This window comes from Thunnus thynnus, chromosome 19, assembly GCF_963924715.1.
Source record: "Thunnus thynnus chromosome 19, fThuThy2.1, whole genome shotgun sequence".
NCBI lineage: Eukaryota > Metazoa > Chordata > Actinopteri > Scombriformes > Scombridae > Thunnus > Thunnus thynnus.
In genome coordinates, this window is record NC_089535.1 from 19,281,387 (window position 1) to 19,303,496 (window position 22,110).

The 22,110-nt window shown below is 40.1% G+C and overlaps 2 protein-coding genes across 4 annotated transcripts; both read left to right on the forward strand.

The window, feature by feature from the left end:
• Positions 1-423: 423 nt before the first annotated feature.
• si:ch211-222n4.2 (uncharacterized protein LOC101885505 homolog) lies at positions 424-4,838 on the forward strand. Of its 2 annotated transcripts, none has more exons than XM_067574747.1 (7): positions 424-1,032; positions 1,950-1,997; positions 2,362-2,479; positions 3,339-3,534; positions 3,662-3,755; positions 3,869-3,928; positions 4,177-4,838. In XM_067574747.1, the coding sequence occupies exons 1-7, from the start codon at positions 741-743 to the stop codon at positions 4,200-4,202; spliced, it is 834 nt and encodes a 277-aa protein (XP_067430848.1). In that variant the 5' UTR covers positions 424-740; the 3' UTR covers positions 4,203-4,838. The 2 variants fall into 2 exon arrangements, with proteins under 2 accessions (XP_067430848.1, XP_067430847.1); XM_067574746.1 differs by having other exon boundaries at positions 426-1,032; positions 3,662-3,762.
• A 4,432-nt stretch (positions 4,839-9,270) lies between these two features.
• Positions 9,271-21,810, forward strand: crkl (v-crk avian sarcoma virus CT10 oncogene homolog-like). 2 transcript variants are annotated; one of them, XM_067574087.1, is made up of 4 exons: positions 9,271-9,967; positions 10,198-10,510; positions 11,321-11,795; positions 19,273-21,810. In XM_067574087.1, exons 2-4 carry the CDS (start codon positions 10,200-10,202, stop codon positions 19,405-19,407), a joined length of 921 nt encoding a protein of 306 aa, XP_067430188.1. In that variant the 5' UTR covers positions 9,271-9,967; positions 10,198-10,199; the 3' UTR covers positions 19,408-21,810. The 2 variants fall into 2 exon arrangements, with proteins under 2 accessions (XP_067430188.1, XP_067430187.1); XM_067574086.1 differs by having other exon boundaries at positions 9,271-10,510.
• The last annotated feature ends 300 nt before the right edge of the window (positions 21,811-22,110 follow it).

The following is a 22,110-nucleotide window of genomic DNA, read 5'->3' on the forward strand; positions in this document are numbered from 1 at the left end:
TACTGGTCATTTTCCAAGCACATTTGTGTTTTACAGTTGTCAAAATGTTTCCTTACATTCCAAGAAGCCATTAATCTTAAATTCAGTGCCCTTTTTAATTGTCAGTGAATAAATGTGTATAATTTATGTCTCTCTTTATTTGTTGCAAAAAATACATATAATGTATAACAGAACATATTAGAAGATATTCAGTAATGAAAATAAGTGCATATTTTTGTGGCCTCCAAAACCTGTGGTTATGGGGAACATCCTCTGTAGTATATCTCCATTACATCATTTCCTTGAGATCGTTCAAAGGCTTAGCACCGCCCCCAACAAGCTCTACCAATCAAACGTTTAAGTTTAAATGCATAGCCATTGCACCTCCGATTGGCTGCCTATCCAAACCCATGAGGCGGGACTTATAAGCTGTTTGCCTGAGAGGTTAAACTCAGGGCAAAAATAGGAAAAGCTGTTGTCACGGCAACGTTGTGTATAAATGGAGCGCATGTCAAGTGAGTGCAAAAGTAATTCGAAGGTCTTGAGCTGTTTACATGCGACAGACTTCAGCTAATAACTGGCTTTTGTCGAATAAGAATGATGGTTAACAACCTGTCCACACTGGAATACAATGGTGAAAGGAAACTAGCTAGTTACCGGTGCTAGTTTGGTTGCTAACTTAATTCGTGCGGAAACAAGTCGCCGCTACCTTGCTAGCAAAAATAGGTTCGAATGGTTCGTTAGCCGAATGAACCAAAGCGATGTCAAGTAAGAATCTTCCACCGGTGCGCCATTTGCCACAATGGAGCCGAGTTGGGCGTCTCGGGAAGCCTTGTTCTCCACGACGTTTACCGGAGAACCCGCTGCAGCCGCTGCCTGCTGTCCCTACAGCGGACAGAGGAGTGGTGAGAGCAGCAGAGGTGTCCTGTCACGGACAAACGGACCCCCGCATCGCCTCATTGCAGAGGAATATCCAGTTCCTGCAGCAGCAACACAAGGACACTCTTGAAAAGCTCCATGCAGAAATAGAGTATCTCAGGCGGGAGAATAAAGGTGAAGAAAGCAGTGTTGGGGAGGAAAAATGTCATTAATGTCAGCTGATATAACGTTAATGTAATAACGTTGGTTTTCGAGAACTAACAGATGATATATAAACTACATTTGTTGATAGTTGAAGTAAATGGCCAGTAAAATGGTTTATGCTGGTTTGCTGGGTAAGCTACAAAATGATGCTATACTATATGTTGAGGTATGTGAGAGGAGTAGCCTAAATCAAGTTTATTTGGTTAGCTTTTTCGAAAACGGTAGTTACAATGCACATTAAAGAGGTGAGAAAATAAAGAGGAAATAAAAGGACAGACAAGTCAGTATAAAAATAAGGATATAAAGTATCAAGAAAGACACTTTAAAGACATCGAATGGTAAGATGCTTTTCTGTTTTGGCCTCTGTGAGAATAATCAATATTCTGTTTCATCAAAATTTATAGAAAAGTGGCACTTGGCCCAAAAAGACAACCTCTTGATTGTAAGCGTTATATTCCATTTACAAGGGGTGAACTCATTAACCTGTTATGGTGTCCACATCCTGTACGTAATGAATTCAAGTTAATGACAAACACCTGACTGACTCCTGATAATGTGCTGAAAATAGAGACATTCAGCCTAGGCACTGTGGTCGCATAGCAACTCCAGAGTTTCGACTGGGGAAAATGAAAGGTGAGTGGTTTCTCAGTAGGAGGTGGATGGAGATCCGGTGTCACTTTACTGAACAGGCCACATGTTGTTCCATATAACCGCATCTCACCACCCCCTAAAGAGACTCTCCTGTTATCTGTCTTCACACTGTCACAGCAGTCAGGCCTCTATGGATACATGGGCTGTTTGCTGGGGCTGTGTTACAAGATTGTGTGGCTTATGTGCCTCCCTACAGTGTATCGTACACTAAAATTCTCTTAATATGGATATTGCAGAGTTGCAGTATAAGCTGATAATGGAGACTCCCAAGTCAAGTAGAAAAGGTAAGATGTAATCCTGATTTACTGCTGTTTGTACGCCCTGCTATGCATGATTTGATCTTTGTTATGAGATCTTCTAATTCCAATATTACCTTGAAGCAATGGCCTAAAACAACCAGTTATTAAAAGTATGCTATGTTGGTAAAAACGGTATTTCAAAGTCTTGACAGTTGGCAAATTTCTGTTATCTCAGTGCATGTCATCATGTAGTTCAGAGGCATCCCAAGAATAGAAAGTCTATGTTCTAGTTAATAGTATGTCATGATCTGTTAATTATGTTTCCATTAAGGTGAAAGGCAGTGTGCCAGATAATACTTTTTTGTCAAAAAATTCTTAGTTTCTTTGTTTTGGGTGCTCTTTCTTCCAGGGCTGACACACAGTCGACCAGGTGTTAGACCACCCACTCAGGGAAGTGAAGACCGTGCAGGAATCTACCTGGAGGAACAGCTGCAGGACACGCGACCAATACAGGACCAGGCGCTGAGGTGAATGTCCACCCACTTAACATCTGAAAAACTGCTTCCTACTTCAGTACTGATGTAGTGTGCTCATATTTTTGGAATGATTTTGGGGCTTTTTTCAGAAAATGTTCACAGGCAAGAAAATTGTGAGAGAAAAAATAATTAGGAATATGGATATGATGACAAAAAAGGTAGAGGCATTCATTGTTAATGTTACTCTGACAGGACAGTCCAGCGAGCTCAGACATTTGTGTCACTCTGCTGTAACGCAGCCAGGAAGACCAGGAAAATAGCTGCCATATGTGGATTTTTTTTTTTTTTTTTTTAAAAGATACTGTTCATTATTATGGAACACGTTGTCAGGTTTTCACAGCTCGCAAAGTTATATTTGTTTAAAAATGAGGAATTGCTTCTTTTTTCCAAGGTTGTTAGTGTTCGCTTATGCAAAAGCCCAACTGATTTTACTGGGGAGCAGTTAGCCTGTAGCCAGCTTGTGAAACAGAAACTCATGCAAAGAGATGCTGGTCTCAACACATGAGATTTGTTACCATCCAAACATTGGACAACTTTCCAGCAACATTTCCAAAGATGGCATAAAGAAAATTAAATTTAATAGTTAAAATCTTTTCTTTTGGTGCAAAATATACATATTCTTTTTGTTCTGTTGTTTAAGTCACATGTTAAGACACAATCGAGAAGTTTGTCTTCAGTCCTTTAGTCCACCATCTGGTCTTGTCACACAAACAAGGCCATTGAATAGGTCTGAGTCTCAGTCTGTCTCAAACCTGTAGGTACTGCAACTAGGGTTTTACAACTGAAACTGGCTTTAACAGTTTGTATGTTACTTTTAACTGATATTATCTCACTGACTACCTGGGAGAAGCATTGGAGAGTGCAGCGAAACTCTTGGATCTTCCAGGCAGGACCATGGCCCAGAACCAAAGGGGGGTCTCATCACCTCATTACAGCCTCTACGAATTCACAGCAGTCCGTTCCATCCACCGCGTGCTCCCACGCTACAGGAGTGTGAGGTCATCATCCGACAGCTCTACAATGCTAACAGTTTGCAGTCTCAGGAAGTAAGTACCCATCATCAAACAGTATTAGTCAAAATATATTTGATTTCCAGTGTTGCGGCACTTAAAAATACAGCATTCCTGTGGAAATTAATATTTTATGACTTCATGACAACTCTGTGTCATCTAGATTATACGTGTTAAGGCATTGCTGAGAGATATTGTGCTGAGCAAGAAAATCACCCCAGAAAACTACATTCTGACCAAGGCCTACCTTGTTGATGGTACCCGGTAAAGTTACAGAGAACATGATCATTTTTATCATCACCAACATACAGTATCCCTTCAAAAAACAAGCACAGTTGTGATCAAGGTTTCCCTTTTTTGTACTTTTCAGCAAATCTTCAGAAGAAAAGAAATTTCCAAAACTTGGTCTGCAAGCACTCCCAGAAAAAACGTATGTAAATCTGTAGCTTAGTGATTTTTATATGAAATAGATCTTCTATCCACATACCAGCATGTGTCAGTGTATGCAACACTCATCTTAAGCCTGCGTAATTCTGCTTTTCACAAAGGTTGGTTTCAGTGTAGTAATAGGCCACAACTGCCTCTTTAAACCATTGTAGAAACCTTTCATGACGCCACTCATCTCAGAAAGCCATCTTGGCCCTCTCTGCTTAAATCCACATATGTTTCCTTTCCCAGACCTGGACCCTCTCAGTCTGGGGTGATCTTTCCAGCACTGAAACAGAGCCTTGGTTCCACCATTGCAGAGAGACAGAGGAGGACTCGCGCTGTGCAGAAAGACCGTTTCAAAAGGACGGTGCGGTGACAGGATCAAAACTACCACAGCGTCAGCTACTGTACATCCACCTCAGGACTGGTGCTTTTTCACAGGTTCTTCTGAAAAACCTTAGTCACAAATGAATATAGATTCTCAGTAATGGATATTCATTTGAAGTCTTGGGAAGATCTTTGATAGGGAAATGTACTCAAAGGGCTATAACAAATCATATTTATTGAAAGATATAAAACAAAGATGAAAGTGCGTAGACTTTTCAGAAGTTTTCAATTTTCCACACAAAGAGAAGAGGAAAGAACAGAGTTACGTGTCTCAAATCTTGCCCGGGAATGGTAAAAAATATTTTATTTTATTTTTTTTACCGAAGTTGGACAGTTGGACACTGTTGCATCTCCAAGTTTATACTTGGTGCTCATTCTAACCAAGAAACTACCAGGATTATTTCTCAGGCACTTTTCGCAACAGGAACAGTCTCATGCTTTAACTGGCTGTGTCATAAGCCACACACCTACAACTCAGCAGGATTAACACAGAAAATCTAATAAATTGCCTAAACACAAAATTGCACCGTTGTTTTTTCCCTCATTTTTTTAAAAAAAAGAATAAAAGTTGGCAAACAAAAAATGTGCTGTTTAGTGTATCTTAAGTGGTGGCAAAAATAAGCAGTGGGCATCTGATAATAAAAATGTTGAGGTCTATCTGCGCCAACAGAGCTCATACTGATGTCTCAACAGACAAAAATAAAAAGAGAGGACCTTGAGTGATAAGGTCGGTAGTGTATGATTATAGTTAGCGCTTTTAACCTTTTAATAAGGTTCAGCAACAAATAAAGCATGTTATCATCACAGCACATCAGTAACCATGTGCTTCAGATCCAGAGTATTATCATCATTATTTTAACTGTCCTGCTACTGATTCAAGATGAGAGAAGTAAAATATCTTTCAATGGCTGTTTTCAACATTACAGACTTCCCAGACCATGCACAATACAACTGTGATTATTAGAGCAGAATTTCCTTCATGAAGAAATCAAAACTGTTCATTGTGTTGTTTATTTGGAGGATAACATTTGACGAAACCTGTCTGTTTAGTTAAGCCTATCTTTGATCCTGCTACAGTATGGCTTACTGGTCAACATTTCCTCATTCATGAGCTTGTTGAAGAAGTCTTCAAGTCAGATTCTGTGTAATAATGGGCGTAATGCATATATACAACATGTATGTAGTGCAAACACTGCATACTTGAATACTAGCTTATTTGTAAACCACAAATCTCCCATATTAAATGCAAATGTTCATTTTCTTTTCTTGAATCTGCACTTCATGTGAATGTTTTAATGAAAAACTGAAGTTAAAGATGACAACAAAGTGAAGTGGCCACTTTATGGTTCAACGCCTTTGCTACACTGACTTGCAACATTGTCTGTTCCACCACAGCGCATCCCACTGTTGCTCTGTATGAACTTTCCGCCAGTCGTGTGTGTGAAAATAGTGACACAAATTTTAAAAAAAAGTGTAGCAGGGGAGGACTTGCACACAGAGAACAAAAAATGAATTCAGACTAGAGTTTGAATTTTAAATATTTCTATTTGTTACATTACATTACAGGGCTGTACAGACAGTAAAAAAATGTGCATAGAGTGCAAATGTTTCAGTCCATGTTGGACTTTCCTCAGTGAAAAATGAGGCCGGCATGATAAGTCACCCTATATATGGGTTACTCTACAGGTGATCTAGGTCTTGACTGAACACCCTTGAAGCCAATTACCAGCAGATCAGGTTGTTACAAACACATTAGGATAATATGATTCGATAGCATCAACACGTTCTCATACCCATATTGGTATATAGATATACATACAAATGTTAGCTTTTACATTGGGAATGAGACCCACCAGTACAGAAAGACGATAAGATAGTCACAGAAAACAGGTCACATCTTATTCTTCATTTAAGCCACCAGGGTGTAGCGTTTGTCTCAATACATGTTGTGAAGAAACACAAAAAAACCTCTGGACACACACATGCTGCAGACAATTTGCACAGTTTAAGCTTGTAGCGTGAAGAGATTTTGCTAAAGCTATGACGAAGTGGTTATTTAAGAAACTGAATAGAAGACATAAGAAACTGAAATTTGATGATGGAATAAATTGGATTCCTGTTTGTGTCTCTGAGGCACTTTTCAACCTTCCACTCTGATAAGTGCTCCAGATAACACTATTATAATATGTGGTTTTTGCTTTTGGAGAAGCCTACTATTGAAATCTCACACATCTTTGTGTTGTTATTGTGACTCATGCAAAGGCATTCAATTAAAAATCATAAAATCAAGTTCACAATCATGTTCCAGGTTTTGTTTGAACAGTTATCTTATTAACATTCCTCAATAGATACATAAATACAATTGATAAATAAATTATTGTTCTATATACAGTATTACTGTTCAATTCAATTCCCTCAGCAATGAAAGTATGCTCTGCAGCTTTGGCAGTCATGTAAGCATTTATCAGTGAGATGGTGCAGAGCCATGTGTAAGTCAGTACATTTAAAAGCACCTGGCCTAACCTCCTAACTATGAGTCAAAACTTAGCTTCTAGTTGTGCAACAAAGTAGGGCAGGTTAAGAACTGCATAAGGCCAGGCGGGGCAGACAGTTCCCCTCCTTCCTCTGTCTTGTCATGATTGTGGTTATTTATTTTCCCTCTGAAATTCTGATGAAAGCTCAACATAATGAATTTTGCCAGCATAACCGTGTTTGAATAGATAAGAAATGTTATGTTTAACAAAATCCATTACAATTGCAAAGAGTGTTCATGTCTTTTTCTGTTTGCAGTTTGAACCAATCACAGTGCAGTTCCCTCATATAGCCCAACCCAGGAGGCACACTCTTAATACAGCAGTAATAGCCTAACAGGGATTAATGGTTACAAAAGCAATCCTGAGCCTGAGGGATTTTGCTCCCAGAAGTAAAATCAGAGGAGTGGGCAGGATACCCTTATATCCCTTGGCAGGAATTCTCGTCATTGTATGTGTTTTTTCTTAGGCAGATATGCTAAAGGCTACAGCTGTGCTAGACACCTCCCGTGTCTCTCAGTTTGTATTTTATCTCCTTGCATCAGTCTAAAATGAAACATGTACAAAACTTTAACTTAACCTTTAAATAAAAAAAAACTGTTGTATCAAGCATTCACCCACCAGATGGTGGTATTTCTGAAGAAACTCTTCACTGTGCATCCTTTCAATGTAAGCCTAGAAATGTTTGACAGTGGTCACCCACAGGCAAGTTTGTCATAACCTTAGCCTCATTTACAAAACCTCATAGAAATAGTTTTAATGTAACTTTTTTCCTGTTTAGCATGGAATATGTGCATTTGGGATGGTGACACCCATTTATCTTAATGTCCAAACTATAATGTTAGACTACCAAATAAATCCATCTTAAAGAATGTTTCTCACTATGGTGACTAAATCAGAGTATATACTTAAAACAAAGGTGTAAACCTATTGTATAGTTAAAGCAAAAGCCTTTTGTAAAACAATATGTGTCCCTAAACGTCATCCTTTTTTTTTTACCTATACTTCTGAGTAGGAAGAAGCCCTGTTTGTTTTTTCTTTTCAATTTGTTGCATCGCTGCGCCTTTGTGGAAATGTGGGAATTGGCAGGCATTAGCCAGTAAGACCCAGTGGGTGCAAATCTATTAACATTCAGACAGTGTTGCAGTGATGAGAGCTGCTCTGTGACAGCTGCAGCCTCATGAGGCATGGTCACTGAAACCTCAACAACCAGAGGAACAGAACTACCTTTTTTTATGTATCTTACTTTCATCAATGAGCAGAAGTTGTCCCGCCACACTGGAAAGCTTTTCATGCTCAGTCAGTGTTTTCTAACACTTTTTTTTTCCTTCTGTTTGTGTCACTTCTTATTAAGGCTTCTTTGGAGGCACTGCCCCCTGCATTTAAATTCACTCTCTCCCTTTCAGCATATTGTGTTGTGGGTTGGGTAGGTTGGGGAGCTCCAAATCGATGTGTCACAGTTCTGTGCCAGATAATGCCTATTATGAGATTGAATTGAGGGGAAGTTGGACAACAACAGGAAATGAAAATAGGGAAATATGTAAAACTTTTCACTGGTAGCATGAAAAAGCTGTTGACAGAGCAAATATACTGTATGTCTTAATTGTAGGCAGGCTATGCAAAATGTACAAACATACAAATTATATTTATTTTAATCTAAAATACAAAATGTGCAATACATTTCACTCACTACTATATATCTGAACAGTACAGCCTGTTCAGATATACAGGCTATTATATGTATATAGTAGGTGGTTACCATTCAATATTTATCTCAGCATTCTATGCACTCTTCACTTCTTTGCACTATTTGTATCTTGTGTCACAGAAACGGTTTCACCTGTATATAGACATTTCCTTGTGTATATTTCTGAAGATTGTTGTGTTGTTATTCTGTGTAAGTACATTGAGATTGTGTGTAAACATACTAAGCCAATGAAGTTGATTCTGATTCTGATATAAGCTACGTACAAAGACACATGGAGGCTATAGACATATGATAGGCTACAGTTTTTTCTGTATTGCAGCACTTTCACTTTTCTTTTCTTGATACTTATATGTTACTTATATATTTTTTGATAATACTATGTTAAGTGACATTTTTAATACAGGTCTTTTTTGTCTTGAGAATATTTTTACATTGTGGTATTGCTATTTTTTTTATTTTTTTTTTTGTTACTTATTGCACTTTTTAATTGCGTAAGATTGTACAGGAATTAAGAGCAAAAACATGGGCGCGTGCTGTTATAAATAGACCTGTAAGTGTATGTTTGCCCTATATTCTCTATAGCTGTGTCATGGAAACATGATTGACACCTTGCCACCATGGGGGTGGCTGCACATCCTCGTCACCCGCCTACCCCAACCCCCCCCCCCCCCCCCCCCCCCCCCCCCCCCTAGTCCAGGCGTCTGTGACGTGCGGATAGAAAGCGGGACCTGCCCTCCCGTCGCCATTTTTTCGGTCTCGTATTTGCACTTCTGCTGGCTCGGGTGAGGGGGCGACGAGCCGTATTAAGGGAAAGTATTAAAAGATAGAATCTTTAAGCCCGGGATCCCTCGTGAGCAGTTTCGGGATGCACGCGGGAGCTACAGCTAGCACCTGAGATGCACGCGCAGGAGACAAACCGATGCTCTGAAATAATTTTTTGTGTGAAGACGTGTTGCGGGCCGCCATTTTTCTGCTCACAAGTCTGCTCCGAGTCGAGAGAGGGGATTCAAAAACGCATTTCCATGACGTGTGCCTTACCGTAACACCAAGAAGATACAAATTAATCACTTCGTTATCCGACCCGCGGCTACTGGCAACCTTTTTACAGACATGAGGATTTATCAGATGAAAAACTGAGGCCACCTTTTCCGCTCTCATAACTGACACTGACTGGAGGAGATAAATTATTAGAAGAGAAGCTCTGTTTTCTCGGAAGGCGGAACGAAAAGGGGAAGCTTCATTGATCATTTTTGTTACTTCGGCCTTCGTCGATGTTTGCCTCTCGTATTAAGTTTATATGTTTTATATTTGGCCGCTCCAACAATAACTCAGCCGTTGACTGCTGAACACAGGAACCACATTATGCTTCAAAGTTGGATCCAGCCAGTCGCAGCCTGTCTCTGAAAAACGTCAGGTTGTTTGTGTTTTTTTTGTTTTTTTTAATGTTGTATTTTTTTCAATAAGAGGTCTCTGGAGCCTGCAGCATTTTTGCAGAAATCACTCAGAAAAAAACCTCAAAGGGCGACGGATGCCCTGCTCTGCATCTCCCAATTTCAACCACGCATACACGTTTTAACTTATTGTCTAGTCTGTTTTGTAATTTTTTTTTCATTTGTAGACTGATATTAACTTATTTTTGAACAGAAATGTCAACTGCTCGGTTTGATTCAGCCGATCGGTCCGCCTGGTATTTTGGACCCGTGTCGCGACAAGAGGCACAGAATAGGTTACAAGGACAGAGACATGGCATGTTTCTCGTTCGAGACTCGTCGACCTGCCCAGGCGACTACGTGCTGTCAGTGTCTGAAAACTCCAAAGTGTCTCACTATATCATCAACTCTTTGCCCAGCAAGAGGTTTAAGATAGGCGACCAAGAATTTGATCACCTCCCTGCCCTGCTGGAGTTCTACAAAATCCACTACCTGGATACGACCACGCTGATAGAGCCAGCCCCCAGGTAGGAAAGTCACCCAGTGCCCCTCCACTAACTACCATGGCTGTAAGCATGATACAATATCTAAACACCTGGCCCTCACAGATGTGTTTTCCTATCAAAATACTTAGTAATCTAGATTGACTAGGTCGTCTATTTTTATCAGAACTAACCTACTTTTGAGTCAGACTGCAGTATCCTGCGGTTATGCCACGAAGCGTCCGGTTTTTCCAAATCTGAAACTGTCGGACACACCAGTACTATCACCACACTTCTAGTTAACTGTTTTTAGTAAGGCCGTGTGGTGTCCCAAGACCCCAGGTTGGAAAAATAAACAATCACCAGCTAAGATACTGGTAAAGTCTGTGGCTTGTAAGTTTATCTATACTGTTAGCAATGTTTGCCTATATACAGCCACAACTCTTAACTAGAGATTCCGTTTTGCTACTGTAGCACTGATTGTGCCTTTCAGTGTTTTTATATCATCCATCCTATATGTCGAATTTGTCGTATCTTGCTCTAAAGCATTTGATTTAAAGATGGGTGTTTAGATTTAAGACTTTTTACTTAAGCCGTTTTGCTAATGACTTATATACGCATTAGAAAATATTCACATGCAGGTGTTCCTCGGATAGGCACGTGTAAATCACAAAGATGGGCCCTTTAACCTATCATCATCCAATAAAAAATATCTGATGCATGAGGGACATCTGTCCCTGATTTCATTAGTCCCACCATTTCTGAGTTTCCATATTCTCCACTTGACAGTAGCCTTCTTTTTATGGTAACCACATTATGTCTCCTTCCTTTGCCTCATTACTATGATCTCCCAAGGTACCCAAGCACAGTGAGTGTTCCTATCCAGCCCATGGGTGTCCCAGAGGAGAACCAGGAGTATGTGCGGACTCTATATGACTTCACAGGCAGCGATGCAGAGGACCTTCCTTTCAAGAAGGGGGAGGTCCTTTGCATCCTGGAGAAGCCAGAGGAGCAGTGGTGGAGCGCCAGGAGTAAAGACGGACGTGTCGGGATGATCCCTGTGCCCTACGTGGAGAAAATGGTACGACCCACGCCCCACCCTGGCCAGCCTACCCATGGATCTCGCAACTCCAACAGCTACGGGATCCCGGAGCCCTCCCATGCCCTCGTCCATGCCTACGCCCAGCCGCAGACACCTTCGCCATTGCCCCCTGGCACACCTGGGGCAGTTATCACCCCTCTACCGTCCACGCAGAATGGCCCTGTCATGGCAAAGGCCATCCAGAAACGAGTGCCGTGCGCCTATGACAAAACAGCTCTTGCTCTGGAGGTATTGTGAAATTTCTATCTTAAAGTCTGTTGGTTGTCATTTCTCTCTCTCTCTCTCTCTCTCTCTCTCTCTCTCTCTCTCTCTCTCCTTCCTCTCTCTCTCTCTCTTGTCTAGTTCTCCCTGCCCTGCCTTTGTAGGGGATCACATGCTTGTAGGGCTTCACCTGCTGTTTAAAATTACTCTGTAATGGATTGCTGCTTTTGTTAGTTATTAGCTGCATTGTTTAACCAAAGACATTTGGGTCCAGCTCATCCTTGCCTACACAATTATGTTTATGTCAGTACCCCAATTTTCATCTTTGTGAAGACACTGTGGAATTTTGCACTATAGAAATATTTCATTTTAGTGAGAACATCTGCTGCAGATGACAAAGGTCCAGAGTCTGACAGAAGATTTAAGGTTTTTGGTCCTTGCATCATCACAATTTGGCTGGGACAGTATTTCCCCAAGGTTGACGGCTTTGGGGGGCCCATGCAGTGCCTGGGCTGTGTCTTGTCTCCTCTGTGTGTGTGTATGTGTGTGTGTGTGTATGTGTATGTGTGTGTGTGTGTGTGTGTGTTTCACTCACTGACTCGTCACAGTGCTTATCAGAATCAAAATCACAGATTTGATCAGCGGAGTAGCATCACGTGAGATGATTTACGTTGCATGCAATTGGTCTGTGAGTTTCCTGGGCTGCTAAACCAGTGCAGGAAAAGCTAGAAAAGCTGCGCCATTTAAAATAGAAACACTCTAAAAATCCAAAATTTAATAATCCTCAGTAATTTATCAGTTATACGCCCAGGTCCAAATAGGATGGTGTCTGTGTCCGGGCCTGGACCGCGGTTCGCCTATTAGTGGCCTCAACGCTAGTCAATGACTCAAAACAATTCTATGATAACATAGGGCGTTATCATGCTCGCACACTTGTGAGAGTGAAAATTATCAGTAGACCACTGATATTAAAGATTGTGTGAAATTTTTATCAGTGGCGCTCATAATTCTGCAGAATGAATATAGGGGAAATACTGCTGTGATCTCTAGTAAGGAAAGCTGAAAGCAATATGTTGACAGTCTTCAGCAATATGCATTGTATGGATCAAGCTCACCAATCACAAGAGATAATGGGGCAACATTTCATTTATGTTTGCTCTGTAACTATTTTGGAATATGTCTCAAATTTGGACACATGTCAGAAGTTCAGTACATAGTTAAACAATTACAGGATAGAAATTGTATATTTCACACCTTAAGCAAAATATTCCTGGCACTTAACTGTTTCTTGTAATGTTAAATTGCACTCTTCTTTGAAATTGCAGTAGTATGAAGCTAGTAATGAGAAAAGGGGAAAACACCAGTGCTGCCTACAGAGTTAATACTGCAATCTTGCTTGAGATGTGTGAAAGTGCCTTAAGATAATTTGCGGCTCCTCCCCAGTCCTATAATATGTAAGACGAAGTTCTTGCTGTATGGTCATATCGAAACATTCGTAACCAAACAGCAGCCCCTCTGGTTGCTTGCTGCCTGCTACCACTACCTGTTGCCACGGGGTGCAGTGTGAAGCAGTGCTTCAGGTAAAGTCTGCCTGTATCCACCAATTTTACATATTATCAATGTTAATTCTTCAGTAAGCACCTAGTGTTTTTAAGTGCATTGGGAGATTTTTAGGTTAGGAGAAAATAGGGCCTATCTGCAGGTGATTCACATAGGATTTTCATTAACTTGTTGCTCCGGGCACTGGTGTCATACTGCGTGCTGATGCTGTGGTTATGGGCTACTACCTGTAGCCAGCATTCATTGAAATGAATGGATGTATATTAGACAGTAGGGTTTTTCTCCCAGGGGGTGGGTGAGAACTCTGTGATGAGACTGACCACATGTTGTGGTTCAGTTTCCACTTATGAGCGGAGCCCAAATTCTATCAGCTGTCTCTACCTCCCAGTGGCTCAGGCTCAACCTTTCAGCCAGCCGCCAAACAGGCAGCAGCTCTGTTGCACTTCTCAACAGTGCACTCTGGCTAATACAGATCTGCTCTGACTGTGGCAACATGTTGAAGCATGTGATGTAATGCATAATGTGCACTTCACACATTCGCCGGGGCTCGAGAACGCCCCACTCTGAAAGCAGACCGAGCGGTAGTGAGGCCCCCCCAGGGGAGGGATGAAAATGAAAGGTATCTCTGCTACCATTCACTGACATCAGAGTGTGTCGGAAGTAAACTAGGCTGCCCCTATGACTCTTGCATGGAAATAAGGGTGTAAATTAGACAATGAACTATCCTGGTGAATGGTTTTCACGCTAAAGGTTAGACAGCTCCCTGTAACAACGCTAGTCCTGTCTCCTCTGCTCTCTCCCTGCGGTCCTTTTTTTTTTTTTTTTTTTCTCAATATCAGCATCACCTCAGGAAATGCCTAACACCTTATTCAGACTAACACGGTGACGCCAGTTGAAAAGGTCAACATGACACATCAGCCGGCCTGGGTCTGCACCCTCCGCTGTCTGTCACTGCCCATCTTTTGTCAACAGCTGCATTGAGCAGAGATGGAAACTTTCATTCAATAATAATGATAATCAAGTGTTCATTTAACCAACACCACAAAGAGAGACAGAGAGAGGGCAATCAAGAACGAGCAGCATGCAGGAATGGGCAGGCAAAGCAAGCGTTGGGGAACTGAAACTGAACTTTATTTGGGATTTAATGTTGTGCAATTCTGCGTAAGCATAGTTTTACTTTCAAGTGTCTCTGGAGGAGCGAGTAGAGATTAACCTGTGACTGTGGTCCTGTACTGTATGAGTGGGTCAAACACATGTTAAATACGTGTCAAGTAGGAACATGTCAGATGTGTTTCACAACTAGGAAAAAAAATGATTTGAAGTGTGTTCACAAGCATCCTCCCATTCCAATGCACCTTTGATTCCCTGAAGATGATTCAAAATACAGTTCCACATTTATTAATAGAATACAACTGAATTGTGCATCTGAGTGGAAAATTAATGCATTTATTATTGCAACAGCAAGTACTCATCTAATTCCTGTATTAATCATAATGGTTACTCTAGTGTTTGCCCGACTTGTTAGTTACGCTTCATAAAAGTTAACAAGAGATGGCCTGAAAGATCTGTATTTGAGCCATTGTACATATTTTGCGTTGAATTATTACCCGTATTAGGCCCAGTCAATTCCACAGTTGCCAAAAATGCCCACTGATGTTTCAAAACACTAGAACCTGTTCTTAACATGTGAGCATAATGCAGTGTCAATGAAGATGTTCACTCTGTTAGTGTGCATCAGTGATCAGAGCTGCTCTGGGATTAAGTCAGTCAGTCAGTCACGTTGCCTCTTCAACAGAATTTTTCAGGCATACATTACCACAGCCTGAATGTGCCACTGTTGTACCTGAACTTCCATATTTTGTTATTTCTGGTGACGAAGAGAGCCTGTTCAAATCTGTGCCACACACTTTTATACTACTCCATGCACAGGCACAACAGGAAAGACAATAGGAAACATGTGAAGGACAACTTTGATGCAAAAACTTCATTGTGCTTCCTTGCACATTGTTATGGCAGAGAGGGATTGATTTTTAATAGTAGTCAATTTTGAATCTGGAGTTGAACTATTAAAGAACATTGTAGACAAGGATGCATTATATAAACATAGAAAAGTGCATTATATATTAAGTATGTTAAACATGACAATAAGATTAAAAATTCATGTTGCGACAATAAGCTACATTTACAAGTTCAGTGTGAACATACTGTAGGTCTGAATAAGTGTCAGTGTTGACTATATATATGTATCCAGTCTGATATGGCTTGGTTTTGTGCACCTAAAATTTAAGACTCCCAGTGCGTTGTCCTGGTGCATCGTAGTTTACGCCATTTGATGTCGTTGGCATCAAATGGATTTTAGGAATTAGCGGATATTGTGGCTGTGGCAAGCTTGAAATGTAGTATGGTGCTAGTGTCCATTTGTTTTCAGTGGGCAGAAGTCATTGGTCATCCAAGTTGATTTTTTTTTTTTTTGGTCCCTTTATCTTAGAATGGGTTAAGTTATGTCTCTGTTTTTCATCATCTCTCTCCTTCCTGCTGTACAGCTCAAAGATGAGCAGAACATCCCACAGAGAGCAGTCGATGCTGCAGAAGCTTCATTTAGATTAATGGAACTTTTTGCTTGAGAATAGCTTCTGTTTTTTTTATGCCTCTGTGTCAGTGACAGCCGTGGCTGGAGGCAGTATGTTTTCAGATTGCCTGTCCGCCCCCTTCTCGTGAACGCTATATCTCAGGAACGCCTTGAGGGAAATTCTTCATATTTGGCACAAACATCCACTTAGACTCAAGGATGAACTGATTATAGTTCAAGATTATAGTCAAAGGTCAAAGGTCACTGTGACCTCACAAAACATGTTTTTGGCCATAACTCAAGAATTCGTACACTAATTTTGACAGTGTCACACAAATGTATAATAGGATAAAATGAAGTGATGACCTTTTTATATCCAAAAGATCAGAGGTCAACGTCACTGTTACATGATAATGTTCTGCGAAAACACTTTTCTGGCAATGATTCAACACCATGACTCAGGAACAGAGGGGGAGATTGTGACAATATTTCACATTTGGTCAGATACTGAATTGGTGAAGCATCATCTACTGTCATGGCACTAAATTCCTTCAAAATCTTCACTACAAATATTATGAGTCTGGACAGACATGGATGTAAACTGCAACTTGACTGGTCGGTGGAGGCATACACCACAAGGTGGTATTTCTAGTTTTTTGTTTCAGTGGCAATGATTCAGGAATAAAGATACTATTGAAATTGCAAGTGATGTGTGTTCGTGGTCCCCTGAACACTAGCAAATAATTATGCAGACATCTGTAGGGTTTTCTGAATGCATATGTACTGAATTACAGTGAAGGTACAATTGCTGCTCTTCTGGCCTAAAACAGGAGTACTGGGGAAAACCCTTAACAGGAGCATATTCTCTGGATTACTGCTTTTGATGACCATAAATCCATTATCTGACCGCGTTAAATTCTACATTTTAATATGCTAATACTTCATTTAATATTGTAGTACCTTTGCACAAAAGAACTAGAAACCATACCTTAATAGATCAGGTCGATTGTTTTGAGACCTTTTTTTAGTAACTGCACTTTAGCAGTATTGAGTAATCAGTGTTCGCAATCATAGTTATTTAAATTGAAAGAAGGAAGCCACCAGACACCCTAGAAACCAGTTACTATAAAGAAACTAGCTAAAACCCAAATATTTCCTGTGGTATATTTGATTTACCGCCTTAAAACTTGCTTAGCACTATAAACGCATACCTTCCCTCGTCTCATCATGTCTCTTCTATCTATCTCTGTCTTTGGCTCGGAATAAGTCGAGGCTTACAGTAAAAAAGCCTTCAGTTTTGTACTGTGGCTATTTTGGTGCCTCTGGGGTTCAAGAAGCAGAAGCTATGAGTCATTATTTATTCACTTCAGAGACAGGCAGTCCCCAACAAATGAAATCAGGTTATGTCCTGCTATGTTTTAGGATTTGACATTTAGGCTACTTGGTTTATTTTTATGACATAGTATTAGTCTACTTTTTTATGACTGCTTCTCAACAAATCCTCTTAGAATGAAGCTTTATGCTGATGTACCCTTGACGTATAATGAGATGCATTTCAACACTTGGAAATTGAAAGTATGGAGATTAAAAGGTGAAAATGTATGAGGGGCAGCTATTTTTTCACCCTTTTTAAGTCTTTTATTAAACATAAGTGATAGTGATCTAATTTCAGTACATCCTGGTCCTTTTGACAGACTCATTCAATGGAAGTTTGTCAGGCTGATTCAACAGCAGCTTTCTATGACTAAGTAACATTCTCGTCATTCCAGAGTAGCGTAAAGGATTATTGTTACAGATAATGTGTAGGACTAGATGTCCTTGAAGTCTCATTCTGAAGTTAAAGCTACAGATAGTGTGCCCTCTCATTCTCCTTTCAATCATGGTTTTGATGATGGAGACTTTTCCCTTCTAATCCTGATGAAGAACATATGGCTTAAACAGATTGGGGTCACATTCAGTGTCACAGGCCCATCTGAGTGACAGCTCTCTGTCATCTGTTCAAACCACACTGTAGCGCATGTTGAGATCTGACAACCAGGTTTTATTTTAAAAAGTTAATAAATCAGCGTGAAATGTTAATATTTAGAGTAGTTTTTAAAGTCAACATTGGTCATTTGACAAATGCATTTTGTTTTTATCTTGGGCTATGAAAAATGTTGACTCTTCTTTTTTTTGTAAAGAATAGGCTAAATATTGGCGTTTTCATTTTATCTGCTGGACATTATGTGGCAATTACACTAAGGGAATTTCCATTCACATGTTTATGTTCTCATTTTGCTCAATGTTACAAACATTTTTCACGCTTGGCTGAAGTGGGAAGGTTGGTGTGACAAAATGAGACAAAGTTCAATGGAAACAGACTTACCAAATAAATGATGATGTAGGCTACATGAAACATGTGACTATAATGTCACTCCAGCTTCAGCTCTACTGAAGAGATAATGGCGTCTCAGATTCAGATCGGTGTGGAGCGATGAGGAGACTGTAATGTTCTTCAACGTAATACATGAAGCAAACATGAATGTAATGTTTCCACCATCTTTTCTACATGGTTTTCCATTAATTGAGGTTTGACTGGTACTCTTTTAATTAGGTTATGTTTTTGTTTTCATATCTTATTGCACTGGGTAGCGAATAATGTTAATTTCATTCCTTTACGTGTACAATGTGTCGGCATGACAATAAAACCTTGAAATCTTGAATTTTAGAAAAATGTTGTTGCACCGACTTCTGCATTTATGTCACAACACCTAATTGGACAATTTGCGCCACCTAGTGTTCATCTCGATGCACCTGATTTTTTGCACAACAGTAGTGGATGGAAACACACATTCATTTGCATTATCTTTTGCTGATTTTTTTTTTTTTTTTTCTCCAGAAATTCTGTTAAAATTTGCACTACATTTGGATTGAAAATTGATTTGTTTGGTTGTTAATCTACCTCAAGCGTTCCAGTGTCAGGCTGTCAGGATGTTTTAGGGAGTTGTCGTGTTATAGATAAACTGTGATAAGTGGGCCGGTAGTTACTTTCACATCATGACCACTTCAACAAAATGTGTCATTCGACATTTAAGCTAAATATGGCCACGAAATGTTGCGGTTCCATGGTAGTGTGATTAACTAAACTCAAACTTCCCCTCCCCTCCCCCCCAGAAGTGTGTTTTTAGTTTGCCTGCACTACATTTTTTAAAATTGTTATCTAGTAGAGTATCTGGAGACTGACATGACTGACAGCAATGTAAAACTCTGTAGTATTTGTATTTGTATGTAATATATATGTTATAGATATATAAAATTTTGAAATTCATTCAGTTATTCTGCAAACAAAACCCTGCCCCTCCTGTAACTCAGCCTCCTGTCTCCTTCTCTCCTCAGGTCGGTGACATTGTCAAGGTTACACGGATGAACATCAGTGGTCAGTGGGAGGGAGAGGTGAACGGACGGCGGGGTCTCTTCCCATTCACCCATGTCAAAATCATAGACCCCCAGAATCCAGATGAGAGTGACTGACCCAAGCGTTCGACTGGGCCCTCTCGCCAGTGTCGACCCGCACCTGAATCTGCTGGCTGTCTCCACCTTTCCCGCCAGTGTCACCACGGTTACGTGCTTGCCTGCTTGGGGCTGTACCATGATAGCGACCCTTATGTTGTTGCCAACCGTTGCAAGGCTTTCTGACTGTTTACAGTTTTGGACATTGGATCAAAACTAAAACCTGACCCCTCTTCATCCCAGTTCCCTTTCCCACGTCTTTGTTCTGGGCTGGGCAGTGTTTTTTTTTTTTGTTTGTTTTTTTTGTTTTTTGCATTAGTATCCTTTTTTGTTTCCAGGTCACTGGGCATAAGTGTGAGAGTGTATGTGTGTGTGTGTATGTATAAGTGCATGTGTGTGAATGGACATTTACCACATTGCAACTTGTCCTTTTTTTAGTTTCTCTGAATATTTGTTATTTTTGAAGTCTTGGGAACTTTAGAAAGTGTTGGTGTGTGTATGTTTTGTTGATGTGCAGATATTTGTACGAAGTAGGGAGACACAGTATCCCTATGGACTTGGGAGAGCACTGAGGCAACAAGGAGCTAACCAGCCAGTCAAATGTTATTTCTCCAAACAATCAAGTCACTGTTGTACCTTAACCATTACACAAGCACACAATTGTGCACACTTATTGGCCGTGCGTTCTTCGGGTTAACAGGTTTTTGATGTGTATGTGTGTGTGATTTTTGTGTCAGGAGGAAGCAGGAGAGATGGGTTCGTGGAGGATCGAGGTCGTTCTATGACAAAGTAGATCCCATTATTCCACCCACTGTACATCCTGGCACAAGTCTGGCTGATGAGACTATTTATCTTTTTGTTAATAAGACATGACTCGGTTATAAGTGATTTATCATATTTTTCCTAGTATTTGTGTCACATTTGTGCCACATGATCAACATAGTTTTTGTTTTTGTTTTTGTTTTGTTTTGTTTTGTTTTGTTTTGTTTTATTTGTAACGGACAAGTTATATGGCAGAGGGGTGACTTTGCATGTCCACTGGGTACCTCACTGTACTGCCCTGTACATTATTTTCAACTAAACGGACATTGCTTAGAGATTAGCAGGTTTTTTTTTTTGTTTGTTTGTTTGTTTTTTAGTACAAACAGCACCAAGCACTAGAAAATAAATCTCAACGTTTTGCAGAGTAGTGCGAAGTTTTTAACAGATTTTCAAAAAATCAAATAGCAACAATAGCAGTAGCCCTGGCCAGCACTTAAGCATGTGACTACAAAGCTTGCTAAAATACGCAGTGTCACGGTCTGAAAACGAGGACCGAAAGTGAGAAACCCCACTTTCAGTGGCATAGGTCAGGGAAGGAGGAAATGTCTCAGCAAGCCAATGAGATCCCATTAATGCCTTTTTCAGAGAGTAAGATAAATGCATCTTTTATGCATCTTATGTTTTTAATGTGCTGTTACTCTTGTCCATATAGGATATTCTACTAGCTTTATTCCTTAAATATTTGGTCTGTGCACAATTTCTGATCCCTTTTTATGCAAGCGGACTCTTCATCAAGAAGAGTGGAAAGCATCTTTGTTCATACTGTGCTGCAACCGATTCTATTTGATCAGTAGAAGCTGAGGATTAAACAGTCGTGCGAACAGTGCTCACCCCTAGATTTCTGCTGTAAAAATGAACTATTCCCACCCCACCACCCCCCTCTCTCTCTTTCTCTCTCTTTCTCTCTCTTTCTCTCTCTCTCTCTCTCTCCTCTTAGTGCTTTTCGTTCAAATCATTGCTCAGCTGTTCACTCGGAGTAATATTGTGCCGCTTTAGTTGTATTGCAATTTCTTTTCTTTCTTTTTTTTTTCATTTTTTTTTTTTTTCATTTTCTCTCAATTTGTAGTCGGCTGTTAAATCAAGCATTTTTGTTAAAATGAGTGATGTTATTAAACAAAAAGTACCTAAGGGGACATTTACAAAAGGGAAAAAAAGCCTGCTGGTTGCCTCTGTGCATGACCTCTTGGCCACGGAGATGGTTCTAGGTGGCCAAATGCTGCTTAATGTCATTTATTTCCTTATTAAATAAAGGTTTCTCTCATTTTAATGCCTCCTGGTCTGCAACATCACACCAGTGTGGCTTTTCCTCGTCAGACATAATGAAATCTACTAATTAAGCAATACACCCTGATTCTTTACTTTCTAGAGGTGAACTTGCTTTTCTCATGCTTCTGAGTTGTTTTGTAATGGCATTAACAGTATTACTGTGCTCTCTTCTCATATTCTAGGAAAGCCTGTCTTTTACTTAAAAATTGAAAATTGTGCCTTTTTATTTTCTTATACCATTTACATGTGTTAATATTTCCCATGGTTAACACCTGTGCTGGTATTGACCCTTTATGTACAGAACAATTAAAATAAAATCTACGTCTACTTCTTTAAGCTGCTCCGTCTGGTATCTTTTATCCTCTTGTGTTGTCTTTTTTTTTAACAACATAAGAGATGTGTTTGCAGTAGCCTGGCATCACATGTTGTGTATCTAGAGCACAGGACAGTTGCTCTTGCTCTAATTTTTGACAGTTCCAGTTTAGATTCTGGCTGCGCCCAAGAGAAAGGAAGCAATTAATGAATTTTAATGAAGTGCTAATAAAAGAATGTCAGCTGACCTAGAGATGGGGAGTGGAAAACTTTTCAAGGGCAATGTTTCAGATGGGCACATCCTGTGGCTGCTGTTTGTTCAGT

What these genes read in the sequence shown, in the direction of transcription:
- si:ch211-222n4.2 (XM_067574746.1), top strand. Translation starts at nt 741, where the DNA reads ATGTCAAGTAAGAATCTTCCACCGGTGCGCCATTTGCCACAATGGAGC. An exon ending in TACCTTGTTGATGGTACCCG is followed by an intron (nt 3,763 to 3,868) that starts GTAAAGTTACAG and finishes TGTACTTTTCAG; the next exon opens with CAAATCTTCAGAAGAAAAGA. An exon ending in CAAGCACTCCCAGAAAAAAC is followed by an intron (nt 3,929 to 4,176) that starts GTATGTAAATCT and finishes TTCCTTTCCCAG; the next exon opens with ACCTGGACCCTCTCAGTCTG.
- crkl (XM_067574086.1), top strand. Translation starts at nt 10,200, where the DNA reads ATGTCAACTGCTCGGTTTGATTCAGCCGATCGGTCCGCCTGGTATTTT. An exon ending in CTGATAGAGCCAGCCCCCAG is followed by an intron (nt 10,511 to 11,320) that starts GTAGGAAAGTCA and finishes TGATCTCCCAAG; the next exon opens with GTACCCAAGCACAGTGAGTG. An exon ending in AAACAGCTCTTGCTCTGGAG is followed by an intron (nt 11,796 to 19,272) that starts GTATTGTGAAAT and finishes TTCTCTCCTCAG; the next exon opens with GTCGGTGACATTGTCAAGGT.